At 52.6% G+C, this 17,131-nt stretch overlaps 1 protein-coding gene across 1 annotated transcript; it reads left to right on the top strand.

Annotated features, from left to right (window-relative positions):
* Positions 1–71: 71 nt before the first annotated feature.
* Positions 72–16,716, top strand: GYS1 (glycogen synthase 1). Its single transcript, XM_061388939.1, has 16 exons — positions 72–392; positions 1,867–2,048; positions 4,254–4,445; positions 5,622–5,807; positions 6,050–6,194; positions 7,156–7,273; positions 7,573–7,693; positions 7,984–8,090; positions 10,161–10,220; positions 10,311–10,389; positions 11,939–12,052; positions 12,373–12,499; positions 14,091–14,186; positions 14,377–14,540; positions 14,980–15,060; positions 15,240–16,716. The coding sequence occupies exons 1-16, from the start codon at positions 275–277 to the stop codon at positions 15,558–15,560; spliced, it is 2,211 nt and encodes a 736-aa protein (XP_061244923.1). The 5' UTR covers positions 72–274; the 3' UTR covers positions 15,561–16,716.
* The last annotated feature ends 415 nt before the right edge of the window (positions 16,717–17,131 follow it).

Here is a 17,131-nt window from a genome sequence, read left to right as displayed (position 1 = left end):
AGACCAATGGCATTGGCCGGGGGGCGGGCGCCGCCTCCTGGTGGCCGCAAGGTTTCACTGCAGGAGCCCCAGGGGGCTCAGTGACGCTGCGGCCGCTTGCAGCCCGGGTCTGACCGCTCCGGGCGGGGGTGCGGTCGTGCAATAGGAAGCCGAGGGCGGTGCGAGCTTCCCGTCGGGCACCAGCTACCTGGCCCGGCGCCCTACCCAGTGCATTCCTTCGACACCTCTAGGGCCCCCACCGGTGGCCCCCGGGAGCCCTCTAACCGCGTCGGCCATGCCTCTAAACCGCACTTTGTCCATGTCCTCCCTGCCAGGACTGGAGGACTGGGAGGATGAATTCGACCTGGAGAACACAGTGCTCTTCGAGGTGGCCTGGGAGGTGGCCAACAAGGGTGAGCAAATCGGGCAGAGGGAGCCGGACGAGAAGAGCAGGCGGGGATGGGGGCCCGGAATATTGAGTAACAGCGAACGAGGCTGCATGGCATGATTCTGGGTCCTGGGCAAGGAGCCTGTGACTCCTGTGCCCTTGGAGAGGGGCTGGAGTTTGTCTCCTGGGCCCTGGAGGGAGGGGATGAGTCGCATAAGATGAAAGGAGCCTGGAAACCCAGGTCCTGGGTCCTAGGGGAGAGGGAGTTAAAATGAAAAAGACCAGAGACTTGGGTCCTCGATAGGGAAGGAGATGCGGGGGAGGGGAGGAGGTTTTGGCACTTCAGAAGTGTGGCCCTAGGTGGGGAAGGATCTTGGGATGTAACTCCGGATTTGAAAGAGAGCCCACTTGGAGATGGGATGCACGAATCGTGGTGGGAGAATTTGGGGAACTGGTCATTTGAGAGTAAATATGTGAGGAGGCTGGAGACCCTAATTCTTAGATCCTAGGGTGAGAGAGCTTTGGGGCCTGGATGGCAGGGTTCTGAGTGCCTGAGCTCCGGATTCGGAGGAGTAGAGGAGCCTCTTCAGACACATGCGCGCTGGATTGGGGGAAGACTGGGAAGTCCTAAGTTGGTCAGGGGTTGGGCCCTGGGATGGGAGTGGCTGGGGGCCTGGATTTCTGGGTCCCAGGCTCCAAAGCACCTGATGTTCTGGTTTGGAGAAGGCTGGGGCTGGAAACCCAGGAGCGAGGCATCCTAGTGCCACAGAAGGAAGGAAGCTGGGATTTTGCATTACTGAGTTTGGGGAGAGAAAAGAGGGCAGGGGGTGGTGGGGCTGCGGGTGTCTGCAAACACGGAGCCATGGATCGCCAGGGTCCAGGCTCCAGGGGGTAAGGAGTCTGGAGGCCCAGACTCCTGGGTCTGGAATGGAGTCATGGGCGGGGCAGGGCCATGAGTGCCTGTGTCCCCCTGTGGGGAGAGAGAACTGGGGAACTGGTCGTCAGAGTCCCTGGTGGGTGAGAGATGACAGCTCTGGCTTCTTAGGGATGACTGTGGGAACCTAAATGAGGCCATGAAGAGGGATTCTCCCTTATTGTGTCCTGGAGCCTGACTCGGAATTTAAACCCAGCTCCCTTAAGCTGGCAATTCAAGAACTTGGACCCTGATAACCCTTGTCAGCTTCTGTCCTCCTCGGCCCCAGCCCCTAATTCTGTCACACCTGGGAGCCAAGGCCCCCAGTCTCTTCTCTTAGACTCAGAAGTCCAGCCTGAACCCTCTTCTCCCTCCAAGTCCTGACCCCAGCCCCCTCCTCCCATCGACCCAGGAGTACCATCCATCAACCCCCTCTCCCCTCCTCCCTCTGACCCTGAAGTGTGGGCTCCCAGTTCCCTCTTCCTCTGAGCCAGAGGTCCATGGCTCCTGCGCCCCCGCGCCCCTCCCCAGGCCCCAGGTCTGTGGACCTCAGCTGGGGCCTGTTCTCATGTCCTTGGGCCCGCAGTGGGCGGGATCTACACAGTGCTGCAGACGAAGGCAAAGGTGACGGGGGACGAGTGGGGTGACAACTACTACCTGGTGGGACCGTACACGGAGCAGGGCGTGAGGACCCAGGTGGAGCTGCTGGAACCCCCGACCCCGGCCCTGAAGAGGACGCTGGACTCCATGAACAGCAAGGGCTGCAAGGTGGGGCATGGCCCGGCCGAGCGCGGGGTGGGGGCAGCGGAAGGAGGAAGAGCAGGGGGTGGGCAGCCCCAGGGAGACAGGGAGGCCCGCACAGAAACTCAGGATGGCCCAGTACTTTCCCAGGCAGACATAGAGGAGGTAAGATTGACAGACACTCAGAGAGATCCAGGACTCTGCGAAGTGAGTGGGTGAACCCCCAGCTCTAGGACATTGGTGAATGAACACAGAGAGCAGGTACAAGACAGACTGAAAGGCGGTCCTAAGAGGAAGAGGCCAAGATCCTCAGATGCAGAGAGGAAAAGAGCTAGATGGACAGATAAAACCTGCTGGGTGTGGGGTGGGGGTGAGGCAGGAGGTCGGAGCAGTTGTTCTGGAGCCTGAAGTTCAAATTCACCGGCTCTGGGGACTTTCCCGGCAGTCCAGTGGTTAAGACTTTGCCTTCCAATGCAGGAGGTTGTGGGTTTGATCCCTGGTCAGGAAGCTAAGATCTCACATCCTTGGTTGCCAAAGAAACAAAACATAAAACATAAACAATGTTGTAACAAATTCACTAAAGACTTTAAAAATAGTTCACAGACACAAAAAATTCCCCTTCTCTGCTTCCTCCTGTGTGACCTTGACTGATGAACTTGCTGATAGCATCCACCGTAGAGATTTCTTGGGAGGATGAAATAGCTCATAAAAAGTCTTCAACCCAGGTCCTGGCATGCAGTTCGCACTGTCTGTGAGCTATTATCTTCGTGGTTATTATTATCACATCATTATTACTTAAAACAGCTTGCAGAGGGAGGTGGGCAGGTAGACAAACGAGATAGCCGATGGAGACATGCTGAGTGTCCCCAAAAGTGACGGTTGCCCAGGGATTAGAGCAACAGGGAAATAGAGTCTAGATAGGGAAGAGAGGTAGCCTGATGTTTTAGAGAGAAGGGTCTAGAAGGAGAGAGGAAGCTGGGTAACTGAGGAAGAGAGGCAGGCAGACCCAGGGGACAGAATTTCAGATGGGCAGAGTTGGGAATTAAAAAGAGGAGGGGAGGGGGGATAAATAACAAAGAGGAGGGCGAGAGTGCCAGGCACCTAGTGAGGACTGAGGATGAGAACAGAGGTTAGGCCTGAAGGCAACAGGGCTGAGGCATAGACAGGTTGGGTTCTGGGAGGGAGAGGTACATGCTTGCCTTCATTCATTCACGGCCTCTGGTTTGGGACGGGGTCTGGAGTCCAATCAGGAGGGGCTGTGTCCCTAAGGAACCCTAGGGCGGCCCAGTCCCTCCCCCAGGGCAGCTGCTGTCCACGTGCTGGGGGCCTAAGAATAGCCCCCCCAGCCAAAGGGCAGACAACAGCTGGGAGGGGGAGGGGCATCAGGGAAAAGCCTCATTGGGAGGAGTAGGGTGGCTCAGCCGGATGGAGGTGTGGCAGCAGGCCCAGAAGCTGGGCCACAGGAATCTGGAGGAAGCCGACAGATCACAGAAACATGGCAGGGGGCAGAAATCCAACCTGGAGGCTTAGAAACTCAGCAGTGGTAGCCCCCAGGGTGTGGAAAGTGGGCGGGCAGTATTAGAAAGCAGGCTGCAGAGTGTAAGATGGGCTGGGAGCAGGGGAAAGAGGAAGCAGGTGAGGTATATGGTGAAAGAATCAGAAACAAGGCAGCAAGGGGTAAAAGCAGCAGCCAGTGAGCCTCAGAAAGGAAAGCTGATGGGAGAAAGCCGCTTGATGACTGGTGGGAGAAATGTGGCAGTGGACATAGAAACAAGGCAGCGGGTTGGAGAAATGATTAGCAGGGCAGTACGGGGCTCAGAGGCAGGACATGAGCAGTGTAGGTTATAAGTAGTGAAGGGCGACAGCTGTTATAGCAACTAAGCAAGGGGGACTTTCCCACTCAGGGGGCACAAGTTCAATCCCTGATCAGGATCTAAGATCACACATGCTGTGTGGTGTGGCAAAAATAAACAAAAATTTTGAAAAGAAAGAAATGAAGCAAGGAATGGGGAGAGATGCCACAGCCGAGATGAGAAAAGATTGTGGGAGGAATAACTAACAGCAAACGGAGGAATAAGGCCACGGGTGAAAAATTAGCAGCAGATAAAGAAAAAGAAGGTAGAAGAACCCAGGCTGTGAGCCTGGACGTCTGCCTGGGGGTGGAAGACACACAGATGCTGTGACCAGAGGCAGGTGGCCAAAACCCTAAGCCTTCCTGTGTTCCCTCTGCAGGTGTACTTCGGGCGCTGGCTGATTGAGGGGGGCCCCCTGGTGGTGCTCCTCGATGTGGGGGCCTCAGCCTGGGCCCTGGAGCGCTGGAAGGGGGAGCTATGGGACACATGCAACATCGGGGTGCCCTGGTACGACCGGGAGGCCAACGACGCCGTCCTTTTTGGCTTCCTCACCACCTGGTTCCTGGGTGAGGTAGGCCCCACTGTCAGCGCCTCTGTCACTCCTTTTGACCCCAGGTCCCAAATTACAACGGCCATCAGCCCCTGGCCAGAGGGTTGCCAGGTGGTTGGAGGGTTGTTGGTGTCTCTTCTGCCCAAGCATTCTGGGAATTGTAGTCCTTTAATCCAGGGATTAGATCTAATCTTTGGGAACATGGACATCCAGGGGCCTAGATTGTTCTTTCTTCAGAGAGCCAGTCTCAACTCCAGATCATCCACTCCAGTCTTCCAAATATGGAAATTCCAAGCTCCTAGCTCTAGAGGAGGCCGGCTTGAAGGGAAGGCTCACCCTAGGGAATTCTGGGAGTTGTAATTCTCTCATCCTATATTGGGCTGCTGCTGCTGCTGCTAAGTCACTTCAGTCGTGTCCGACTCTGTGCGACCCCATAGACGGCAGCTCACCAGGCTCCCCCGTCCCTGGGATTCTCCAGGCAAGAACACTGGAGTGGGTTGCCATTTCCTTCTCCAATGCATGAAAGTGAAAAGTGAAAGTGAAGTCGCTCAGTCGTGTCTGACTCTTAGCAACCATATGGACAACAGCCTACCAGGCTCCTCTGTCCATGGGATTTTCCAGGCAAGAGTACTGGAGTGGGGTGCCATCGCCTTCTCCATATATTGGGCTAGACTTGGCTTTCAGATGGGGCCCCGGATGTTTAGGAATCCCCAGCCTATCTGAGAACCAGGAATGCTGTTACTGACCCTCTTCTAGGTTTTAAAAGACTCAAGATGCTTTTCTTTCCCCACACCTTGGGACAAACAGTTTATAAACTGGCTGCTTCTAGGGCATCCTGGGAGTTGTCCTTCAGCAAGTGTTCAGTACAGGTCTACTCTTGACTGGCATAAAGGGTCTCCAAGAATTGTGTTCATGACCTGGGGAAAACTTTGGTCTTTCCAATCACCCCCGCTGGGACTTAGAAGGTTGGTCAAAAAAACAACTCCCATCAGCCTCTGGGGATGAGGTCAGGTAGTCCAGTGGCTTCAAGGATTGAGAGATCCTTGTCTGATGGGGATTACAGTAGGTCACCACCTACTCTGTGCAGTAGTGGGGGTAGATTTACCGCTCTCCTGCTTCCTCATCTACGTGGGGGATCACTGGTTGTCTTCACAAAATACATGGAGACACAGCGGCCCTGTCTCTATTGCCCCACAGTTCCTGGCCCAGAGCGAGGAGAAACCACACGTGGTCGCACACTTCCACGAGTGGTTGGCAGGTGTCGGGCTCTGCCTGTGCCGCGCCCGGCGGCTGCCCGTGGCTACCATCTTCACCACCCACGCCACGCTGCTGGGGCGATACCTGTGTGCTGGGGCTGTGGACTTCTACAACAACCTGGAGAATGTGAGCTGGGGATGTGGCAAATGGGGGTTGCCAATGTTACAAGACAGCCCAAAGCTGTCTTCAAAGCCCAAGGGGATCAAGTTCTCTCTTCTCCTGGGACCCAGGAGTCCAAATCCCCAGTCCTCTCCACCCTCAGACCCAGGAGTCCAGCTTTCAGCCCCCGTCTCACCCAAGACACTGCAGACTGGACCTTCTATCTTTCCCCAGTCCTTCTAACCTGATCGCCCTTTCTGCCTGCCCAGTTCAACGTGGACAAAGAAGCAGGTGAGAGGCAAATCTATCACCGCTACTGCATGGAGCGGGCCGCAGCCCACTGCGCTCATGTCTTCACTACTGTGTCCCAGATTACCGCCATTGAGGCTCAGCACCTACTCAAAAGGAAACCAGGTAGGAAACAGGCTGGGGACCGTAGACGTAAACGAGGTAGTCTGTGCCAAGGCCTGTACCAACCTTTTTTTTTTTTTTTTTTGCTGTAAAGAGCAGAGAACTACAACTCCCAGAAGGCCATAGGTTGCTGGCCTGAATATGAGGCTGCCTGACTGTATACCCTAGAGACTAATGGGAGGTGTAGTTTCTTTAATTTCAGAAATGGTAAAATTCTTTTACTGACTAATATAGATATTGGTCTTACAAAGAGGAAGGAAGTTCCTTGCATTTTATTTTTGAGAAAAGCAGTGTTAGAACCAATTATTCTTTCCAAACTAGAGCATCTATTGTCGATGGGTGCAAGGCCTTTGGCTGGACAGCTCCTTATATTCCTGGAATTTTATCCCAGCAGCTGGTGGGGGTTATAGTTTTTCAATGATACAGTTTAATTTCTATGACAATAGCAAACAGTTGGGGCCATAAAAGAGGCTTGAAGGTAGAGAAACAGGATGGGGACATTGATTCATTCCCCCAGCTCAGGGTGCTGCTGCTGCTGCTAAATCGTTCAGTCGTGTCCGACTCTGTGTGATCCCATAGACGGCAGCCCACCAGGCTCCCCCGTCCCTGGGATTCTCCAGGCAAGAACACTGGAGTGGGTTGCCATCTCCTTCTCCAAAGTGTAGGGGAAACAAAAGAACTACAACTCCCAGAAGCCTTGATGCTGATCTGTTCCCTGTTTAGTTAGCCATTCACAGGGGCTGATGGGAATTGTGGTTAGGCTTCTGAAATAAGCAAGCAATATTGGGCAAGAAGGTGTCTGAGTGGTAGGGCAATTGGGTCACTGCAGGAACTCACAGAGGAGCTATCAAAACAAAAACATTGTGAAAGGAAAGGGGTCTTTCCTTCATTTATTCATTCAGCCACATTGATCTGAATGAAGAAATGAAGAAATGAAATGTGGGACCTTCTCCCCCAATCCCAGATATCGTGACCCCCAATGGACTGAATGTGAAGAAATTCTCTGCCATGCATGAGTTCCAGAACCTCCATGCTCAGAGCAAGGCTCGAATCCAGGAGTTTGTGCGGGGCCATTTTTATGGGTATGTAGGCCAGATACTTAGGTCTCGAGAGAGGAGGGGGTTGGGAGCCCAGACTCCTGGGATCAATAGAGGGGAGAGCTGAGGGCTCAGTCTCTTGAGTTCTTGAGCACCAGCACAATGGCTGAGTATTTAAGGAAATCCCTGTCTAAGGAGAAAAGAACCACAGTTCCCATGATGAGTTCCCATGATGCCTCTGTCCTAAGATGTTCTTTGCCCCAGTGGCTTCTGGGGTTTGTAGTTTTGAGGCTGGGGTGAGTGGGTGAGGGTCTTGGCTTCACCCTGGGTTGTGGCTTCTTTAGGCACCTAGACTTCAACTTGGACAAGACCTTGTACTTCTTTATCGCCGGCCGCTATGAGTTCTCCAACAAGGGGGCCGACGTCTTCCTGGAGGCCTTGGCCCGGCTCAACTATCTGCTCAGAGTAAGGCCTGGGCTGCAAGGGGTCAAAGAGAAGGAGAATGGAGACCTGGGGAGGTGGGGGCAGGGAAACCTATGTATAAAATGGGAGTGTAGGGACGACTCAGAAAGAAGATCAGAGTCCCAGTGGGGACGGTAGCTCTGTCCTATATTCTTGACAGGAAGGGACATGGCAGGGTTCTAGTGGTCTTGGGGGGTGAAAATGGGTGGGTGGTCTCAGCCTTCTCCCATGTGATGCTCACTCACACACACATACACACACACACACAAGGCCCTCCCTTTCCTCTGCCCCAGGTGAATGGCAGTGAGCAGACGGTGGTCGCCTTCTTCATCATGCCGGCTCGGACCAACAATTTCAACGTGGAAACCCTTAAGGGCCAGGCCGTGCGCAAGCAGCTTTGGTCAGCAGTCCTTGGCCCAGCATTTCCTGCGGCTCCCACTCCCATCTGTGTGCTTTGGGTCCCCCGTTTCTCCCGGAGTCTCAGTTTTGTCATCTGTAACATGATCAACCCATCCCTGACCTGATTCCTAGCAAAGTCACTGGCTTCAGATGTGTCCGGCCCCGGGGCATACGAAATTGCAGTCACAGGCAGGGTGAATGTGACTGCAGGACCAGGGCTCTGATATCCAACCAGCGAGTTCAGCTCACGCCCCTGTCCCACGCTGGCTTTGTAACCTGAGGCCAGCCACTCAGCCTCTCAAGCCTTTCTCTCTTCCTTCCTTTTCTTGGCTGTGCTGGGTCTTCATTGCTCTGCATGGGCTTTCTCTAGTTGTGACGAGCAGGGGTTACTCTCTAGTTTCAGTGCGTGGGCTCAGTAGTTATAGAGCTCGGGCTTAGTTGCTCCATGGGATGTGGAATCTTCCTGGACCAGGGATTGAATCCGTGTCCCCTGCATTGTGTCATATACGGTCGTGGAAGTAAAAGTCACTCAGTCATATCCGACTCTTTGCGACCCCATGGACTATACAGTCCATGGAATTCTCCAGGCCAAAATACTGGAGTGGGTAGCCTTTCCCTTCTCCAGGGGATCTTCCTGACTCAGGAATTGAACCTGGGTCTCCTGCATTGCAGGCAGATTCATTACCCACTGAGCTATCAGGGAAGCTCTCTTTTTTCTTTTAATATTTATTATTTATTTGACTGCCCTGAGTCTTAGTTGCAGCACATGGGATCTTTCGCATGTGAACTCTTAGTTGCACAAGCCTGTTTCTTTTTCTTTTTTTAATTACTTATTTTATTTTTGGCTGCACCTGGGTCTTTGTTGCTGCACATGGGCTTTCTCTAGTCATGTTGAGCTGGGGCTACTCTTGAGCTGCAGTGTGCAGGCATGTCATTGCAGTGGCTTCTTTTGTTGCAGAGCACGGGCTCTGGGGTGCACAGGCCTCAGTAGTTGTGGCTCGCAGGCTCTAGAGTGTGGTGTCAGTCGTTGTGCACAGGTTAGTTGCCTGGGGCATGTGGGATCTTCCTAGACCAGGGATTGAACCTGTGTCCCCTGCATTGGCACGGGGATTCTTAACCACTGGACCATCAGGGAAGTCCAAGCCTCAGTTTCTTCAGCTGTAAAACCCACTCACTAGCCATTGGCTGGCTATTCCTTGAGCTCCTACTGTGTGCCAGGTGCTGTTCCAGGCATTGGGAACACAGTTGTGAACCAGAAAGGTAAAATCCCTGCCCTCATTGAGTTCACGTTCTAGAAAGTTCTATAGAAAGTGCTCTGGCCAAAAAAAAAAAAAAGGCAGGACTGGGATATGAGATGGGGTTGTCGTGATAGGTCACAGTGAGAAAGTACCAGCAAGTAGAGACCAAGAGAGGAAATGAGGGAGAGAGCATTGTGCATATCTGGGGAACAGCATTTCAGGCAGAGGGAACAGCAAGTGCAAAGGCCCTGGAGCATGTTTGAGAAACAGTAAGGAAGCCAATGGGGATGGAGCAGAATGCCCTAGGGAGATGGGGTAGAAAATGAAGCCAGAGCTCTGAGAGGACCATGAACAGAGGAATGTCAATGACATTGTAGGGTGGCACTTGGGTAGCTTTACTTGTGTCCATACATTTTCCCCTCTCAGAACGTAATTTTCCCTTTTAATAAAATGGGGCTTAGGATCGCTAGCACAAATCCTAATAATAGCTGACATTTCTGGAAGGTTCACTGTGTGCCGGGCACTGTGCATTTTTTGTCATGACCTCATTGAATTCGCACTGCAAACCTTTGAGGTTGCTTCTATTTTTATCCCCATCTGACAGATGAGTCACCAAAGTCAGAGAGGGAAGCCCATCTGTCCCTGGCCACACAGCTGATGCAAGGCACAAGGAAACCAAGCCTTCTAGGACCTAATACCCTGAGTCCCCATCCTCCAGCCCAGAAATCCCCAGGGCTTCTCTCTGCTCAGACCTCAACTTCCCAGCTGCCCCAGAAGCCTAACAATGAATGGCAGCTGGTCTCTATGTAATGTTGTCGCTCTGCTTCCTCCAGGGATACGGCCAACACAGTGAAGGAAAAGTTTGGGAGGAAGCTTTACGAATCCTTGCTGGTGTGAGTGCCCTGCCCTCAGCCCTGCATCCTCCTGGGCTCTAAACCCTCTCGTCACCCATGCCCAGATGCATCCCCCTGCTCGCCTTACAGGGGGAGCCTCCCAGACATGAACAAGATGCTGGACAAGGAGGACTTCACTATGATGAAGAGAGCTATCTTTGCCACACAGGTATGGTTTGAACTCCCGGGTCAAGAGATGGCGATTCCCAGAAGCAGCCCCTGAGGCAGACTGCCATGTTAGCTCTGACCCCAGAGATGGCTGGGAGTTCTGCTTTATCGCCAAGCCCTTATTCCAGGAATCAATTTTGAAGTCAGAAGGGTGTGAGCTGACTGGTATATTTTCAATTCCCAGAAGCCTTTAGGGTAGCCTGCTTTCCCACAGCTTATTCTGCCACAGAGGCTGCTGGGAGTTGTAATTCCTTTGAGTCCTTGGGGACTCCATGAACAAAAGGTAGAAGGGACCGTAGACTAAAGTCAATAATGAAAGTGTTAGTTGTTCAGTTGTGTCAGGCTCTGTTAAGTTTACTGCAAAAGGAGAACTACAACTCCCTGCTGACTTTGGGCTTTGCTGCATGCTACCTCTACCTCTTCCCCCAGAGGCTGCTGGGAGTGGTAGTTTTGTTGGTCCTCTGGGGGTAGACTGGGGTCAGCTGAAACACTCCTTGAAGAACACTGAAAATTCTCAGCAGTTGGTGTTTCTTCTCCCACTGGTTGTTTCTAAGTTCCCAGATAGCCTTGGGAGTTGTAGCTTCTTTACATACCTGGGGTTAATTAGAGGGATGGGAAACAGAGACTATCGGCAGCCACAGAATGAGAACTACAACTCCCAGCAGCCCCTGGGGGCTTTTTGCTACCTTGACTCTCCCTGCCCCCAGAGACTTCTGGGAATTAGAGTTCTTTTCTTCTCTGGAGTCATGGGTTTTTGGTATCTGTGGTCAGTGTTGGTGATCCATTACCTGGGGAATGGAAACCAAGACAGCCAAGTTGCTCAAATAAGGTGTGACCTGTTTTTGGCCAAACTAAAATTTCCAAAAGTTCCTTAGGCAGTTGGCCTCACTGAGGATGTTTCTGCCATGAGGCTGCTGGGAGTTGTAGTTTCCTGGGCTCCTGGAGTCAGTAAACTGAGGAGGAGTAGATATTTTAATGAGAGGAATGATGGGACAGCTGCAAAGAACTATACATCCCAGCAGTCTCTGGGACTGCTATTGCACTAGCTCTGTCTTCCTCTAGTGACTCGTGGGAACTGTGGTTTCTTTTGAGAGTGGGCTTTTGAGGGTGGAGGTGGAGAGGAGATCCAGGATTTTCATAAGAAAACTGTAACTCCCAGCAAGCAGCCCCTGAAAGGCACAGTCTCTGCACCCATCAATTGCTGGGAGTTACAATCCATTTGGGTTTCTTTGGTGACAGCCCAGAGTACAGAACAAGTTTAGCTACAATTCCCTGTATTCTGTGAGGCATGTTAACCCTGGCTCTGCCTCAAAGACAGCTGAAGATTATAGTTTCTTTTCAGCTCATGGTGGTTAAAAGGAAATGAAAACCTTTACAGATAGAGCCAAGTAGGAAATCTACAACTCCTGGTAATCTCCTGGGTTTGTTGCTCCACATCCTGGTGAGAATTGTGGTCCCCTTAGATCCCCAGGATCAGCATGGCTCATGGGGAAGGAGGGAGCCCTCTGGGCCCTTGCCTGACCCCACACCCCAACTTGTGGCCCCTACAGCGGCAATCTTTCCCTCCTGTGTGCACCCACAATATGCTGGATGACTCCTCAGACCCCATCTTGACAACCATCCGCCGAATCGGCCTCTTTAATAGTAGTGCTGACAGAGTCAAGGTGAGTGCACTGGCCAGGGTGGGGTTGAGCAAAGTCGGGGGGAGTGGTTTAGGAGGAAGGGGTGTGATATGAGGGATGGAGCCTGGCCCTCATGTTCCCAATCTACCCTAGTTTATGAAAGGATTGCAGTGTTTAGAAAGAACCTTTGCTTCCGAGGCAGACAGCCTTGGATTCCTATCTTTGTCCTGACACTGACTTGTGTGGGTTTGGTCAAGTCTTGCATCCTCTCTGAGCCACCCAGAGAGCACCCTGGGAGCTCCCTCCACCCAGGGAGGAGCTAAATAGGGTGCTCAGGTTGAGCCCTTGTTTTTCGCTGCCAGGTGATTTTTCACCCGGAGTTCCTGTCTTCTACGAGCCCTCTGCTCCCTGTGGACTATGAGGAATTTGTCCGTGGCTGCCACCTTGGGGTCTTCCCCTCCTACTATGAGCCTTGGGGCTACACACCAGGTGAGTTCAGCATCTGGCATGATCCTGAGCCAAGGGACTCGCCCTCCCTGAGCTCCAAGCTCCACCCTTGCGAAAGAGGAACAATGGGAACAGTCTGTTCATGTGTTTCTGTGACACAGCAGCTCATGTGATGAGTAACTAGAGGGCTGATGTCAGAGTTCACACGTGATTTCTCTGTTTGCTACTGTTTGGTTTCCGCAAACATCAACAGCTTAAATGCACAGTTTGCTAACAATCCAGCTACTTTCCTATGTTTTTAAGGGTAAATAAATACCACATTTGCTGTAGTACTTCTTCAGTGATGAGTAATTTGACAGATCTTTTAAACAGTACTTATGTGATGATTAGGAAACTTGCCAGTTTCGTTTTCATCCACGGTTAGAATGATGTGACCAGCCCCAACCCTATTTTTCCCATGGTGATGGTGGTTTAGTCACTAAGTTGTGTCCGACTCTTTGCGACTCCATGGACTGTAGCCTGCCAGGATCCTCTGTCCGTGGGATTCCCCAGGCAAGAATACTTCAATGGGTTGCCATTTCCTTCTTCAGGAGATCTTCCCAACTAAGGAATTGAACCCAGGTCTCCTCCATTGCAGGCAGATTCTTTAGCCACTGAGCTAGAAGTGCTACCTCTAGCCTCTATTTTTTTTTTTTTTTTAATAAGCCTTGTCATATGTAGTGCCTACTTTTGCAGCTTACAGATATTTTTAGAAACACATAGGAAGTATAATAAACTCCTTGAAGCATTTCTCAGCATTATTTTAAGGTAGTAAATGAGGTATAGAAGGTGCTCTGCACACAGGGTTAGTAATAATGAGAGATCTTATCTTACTTCCTATCAAAACAGACTATGGGGACTTCTGTGGTGGTCCAGTGATTGAGGTTCCTGGCTCCCTATGCAGGGGGCATGGGCTCCATTCCACACAGTGTGGCCAAAAAAAAAAAAAGCAAAACAAACAAACAACAACAACAACAAAACAGACTATGAAGTTATGAAAACCAAAACAGTGTAACCTGGCACAGCAAAGTATCTTACAAGTTTTAAGGATTCGTTAAAATGGTCGACACTGGCCCAGAGTACCGGGCTCAATAAATTAGCATCTTTATTGCCCAATTATAGACTTTTTCTTACCCTGAGCCCTTGGACAAGTGAATTCCCTTTTCTGGACCTCTTAGCGTCTCCTCTAAGAAATAGGGACTATCACTCGTGGGCTAATGCACAGCTTGATTTTTCTGGCTTCTGATTTACTCAGCACAGCGCCCGGCACTTATTAAAGGCTCCAGTAGAGGGCGCCATTGAAGCTTTTATTGGGATTTAAGAGTTGACTCATTGGAAAAGACTCATGCTGGGAGGGATTGGGGGCAGGAGGAGAAGGGGACGACAGAGGATGAGATGGCTGGATGGCATCACTGACTCGATGGACGTGAGTCTGAGTGAACTCTGGGAGTTGGTGATGGACAGGGAGGCCTGGCGTGCTGCAATTCATGGGGTCGCAAAGAGTCGGACACGACTGAGCGACTGATTTGATCTGATCTGAAGACAATACTGTAAAGACGGAAAGTAAGCAGACCTTTCTCACACCTTCCCGCAGCTGAATGCACGGTAATGGGTATCCCCAGTGTCTCCACCAACCTCTCCGGATTCGGCTGCTTCATGGAGGAACACATCGCAGACCCCTCAGCTTACGGTCAGCGTCCGGACTGAGAGCCGAAATATTTGAATCCTGGGAAAGAGGGGCGTGGACTCTTGGGCCACTAAAAGGAGGGAGTGGACTCCTTAGTCCCAGTGGGAGGGAGGCCTCCTGGTCCTCGCAGAGTCCCAGAGAGAATGAAGGTTTTCAGTCTGTTCTCTGAGACCCCCCGTCCTGGCCCCGACAGGTATCTACATTCTGGACCGGCGATTCCGCAGTCTGGATGATTCCTGCTCGCAGCTCACCTCCTTCCTCTACAGTTTCTGCCAGCAGAGCCGAAGGCAGCGCATTATCCAGCGGAACCGAACGGAGCGCCTCTCTGACCTTCTGGACTGGAAATACCTAGGCCGGGTATAACTCCCCTCCCTGTCCTCTGCCGGTGAATCAGTCACTTCCGGCTCTGGGTGTCTGATTCCCCAAGCCTCGAAAGCTGACACAAAGGGCACGCTCTCTTTTTTGTAACGCTTGCTGTCCCTTTAAGAAACTATCATCCAGAAGATACCTGGGTTGGAAGTTCTCTATTTGCATAAGGGTGTGGCCAAAGATGTACCTGATTGGAGAATCCCGACCCTCTTAGTGGGTGTGGCTCAGAGTCTGTCCATTCACAGCCTTGCTTATCTACATAAGGGGTGGAGCCTCGGACGTGATTGGCCTAGAGGTTAAATAGAAATCACCTGGCGTGTGCTGATCTGATTGAAGGTGTAGCCAGGACTAGCCCCGCCGCCAAATCTCGGGGGCGGGGTCTGCTCCTGCCCGCTGATGCCCACCCCACTTCTTTTCCTCCAACAAGTACTACATGTCAGCGCGCCACATGGCGCTGGCCAAGGCCTTTCCAGAATACTTCACCTACGAGCCTCACGAGGCTGACGCGGTAAGTGGATCCGGAGGTCCCTCTGGTGGGCCAGGAACTAGAAAGGGGGTTGGGGGGGTGAGGTGGGGTGTCCCTCCTGGAGTCGCAAGGCTTCGTTGCGACTGGGACGTTGGACGCCCAGGCTGGCTCTAGAGGGCCTCTGCTCACTCTGCGGTTTGTGGCCACACCTCCGTACACAGACCCAGGGCTACCGCTACCCACGGCCAGCCTCAGTGCCACCATCACCCTCGCTGTCGCGACACTCCAGCCCGCACCAGAGCGAGGATGAGGAGGAACCCCGGGACTTACCACCTGATGAAGATGACGAGCGCTACGACGAGGACGAGGAGGCCGCCAAGGACCGGCGCAACATCCGCGCCCCCGAGTGGCCACGCCGCGCCTCCTGCACCTCTTCCACCGGGAGCAAGCGTGGGTCTGTGGACACAGCGCCCTCCAGCTCAGTCAGCACCCCCAGCGAACCCCTTAGTCCTGCCAGCTCCCTGGGCGAGGAACGCAACTAAATCCCCAACCCCACACTATCCCTTCCCGCCCCCCGCCCCGCCAACCCTGCCTCCCTTATCCAGAGAATGGATGTGGAATGGCGCTGTCTCAAAACTTCACTCCAGATCTTCAACCCTCTGTGGGGTCCACAACCCCGCCTCCTCCGCCATACACTCCAGCCCCTCTAGCCCCGCTCTTGGAATCCCCAACACTCCAGTATCCACAACACTGTGCCTTTATTGTGCCCTGGAGTTCCCCCCGGGCCGTCCCAGAGGCCAGGGATCTGCCATTGCCCTGCCGTGGTGCCAGAGGTTTTCAGAAACCTGCTCTGTTGCCTTTTATGCTGGGGCTCCTAGAATCCCTTGCGCTTACTAATTCTACAGCATACAGAGTCTGCCACGTGCAGGCCTGGCCAGGACGCCACTGAGCACTAGAAACCATGTGGCGTCTCTGCTAGTGAGACAATCAAGTCCAGAGCTGGCGCCCTTTCAGGGACTTAACTGAGTGCAGGTTCTCTATTTCAGCTCCAGAACTCGAGCTCCAGGCCAGTGCAGTCCTGTTTACTCTGAGGGAGCCCTCCCTGGGGTGTCCAACTCTGCCTGGAGGATCCCTCCACCCCAACTCCCTTCTTCCTCTGCACTTTGGCCAAGCAAGTGGGGGCAGAACCACTTGGCTTCTCATTCCTACTGGAGAACACTGTCTTGGTCTAGATGCCTTTCTGGCCTTTTCTGGACCAGACCCTACTCCTCCTTCCCTGAATCTGAATTCCCCCATATCTCTAGACTCCTGTGGCTTCCAGGGAATCCCTCTGTTGAGGACAACTGGCTGTCTTCTCCTGCACCCTCCCCGAAACAACCCTCAACCGCTAGACCCACCATGAAACCACTGGGTTCTGGGTCCCAGCTGCTGATTCTAGAACCCCGCCTCTGCTGCATCCTGGTCCCATCCCCTAGATCTAGAACTCAGCCCACTGGATTCTAGAACCTCCATATTTACCTCACCTCGAGGCTCTTCCATCCCCAAGCTGTGCCCTGTCCCCAGCTTTGGTGAAAGAGAGGGGCCCCTTATGTGTGCTGTGCTGTGTCTGCTGCACTTGGTTTGCAGTTGGGAGCGGAAGGCAGAAGGGGTGTGATTGAAGTGTGTCCAGAGATGAAAAAATACATATATATTTAAGAATCTCAGGTCTATTCTGATGTGAGGGTTTGGTGGACCTGAATCCTGGCCCCGCCCTCCTCTTTACTCCTATTCCTCCCCCTGCCCAAGGCTGGGTCCCTGTTCCCTTGTCTCACTCTGCTGTCTTAGAGATTTGGCTTGCCATTGGATTCCACTGTTATTTCAAAGGCACCTCTTGTTTTAGACTCAACTTTTAAGTCCCAAAGTTGGCTCAAGCTCTTTGGCAGAAAGGGGCTGTCACTGGAAAAAGGGCCTGTAGGGTAGCCATGAACCCATATGTGGCTATTTAAATTCCTCAGTAGCACTAGTCATATGCAAGGGTGGCCACATGTGGCCCATGGCTACCCTATTGGATAGCACAGATAGAGTACATTTCCATCATTGCAAAAAGTTCTGTTGGACAACACTAGTTCAGACC

This window comes from Bos javanicus, chromosome 18 (assembly GCF_032452875.1).
Source record: "Bos javanicus breed banteng chromosome 18, ARS-OSU_banteng_1.0, whole genome shotgun sequence".
In the NCBI taxonomy this organism is placed as follows: Eukaryota; Metazoa; Chordata; class Mammalia; order Artiodactyla; family Bovidae; genus Bos; species Bos javanicus.
The sequence above is the reverse complement of the archived record's forward strand: the minus strand, read 5'-3'. Positions and strand labels throughout refer to the sequence as shown.

What these genes read in the sequence shown, in the direction of transcription:
- GYS1 (XM_061388939.1), top strand. Translation starts at nt 275, where the DNA reads ATGCCTCTAAACCGCACTTTGTCCATGTCCTCCCTGCCAGGACTGGAG. An exon ending in GTGCGGGGCCATTTTTATGG is followed by an intron (nt 7,274 to 7,572) that starts GTATGTAGGCCA and finishes TGGCTTCTTTAG; the next exon opens with GCACCTAGACTTCAACTTGG. An exon ending in ACTGGAAATACCTAGGCCGG is followed by an intron (nt 14,541 to 14,979) that starts GTATAACTCCCC and finishes TCCTCCAACAAG; the next exon opens with TACTACATGTCAGCGCGCCA.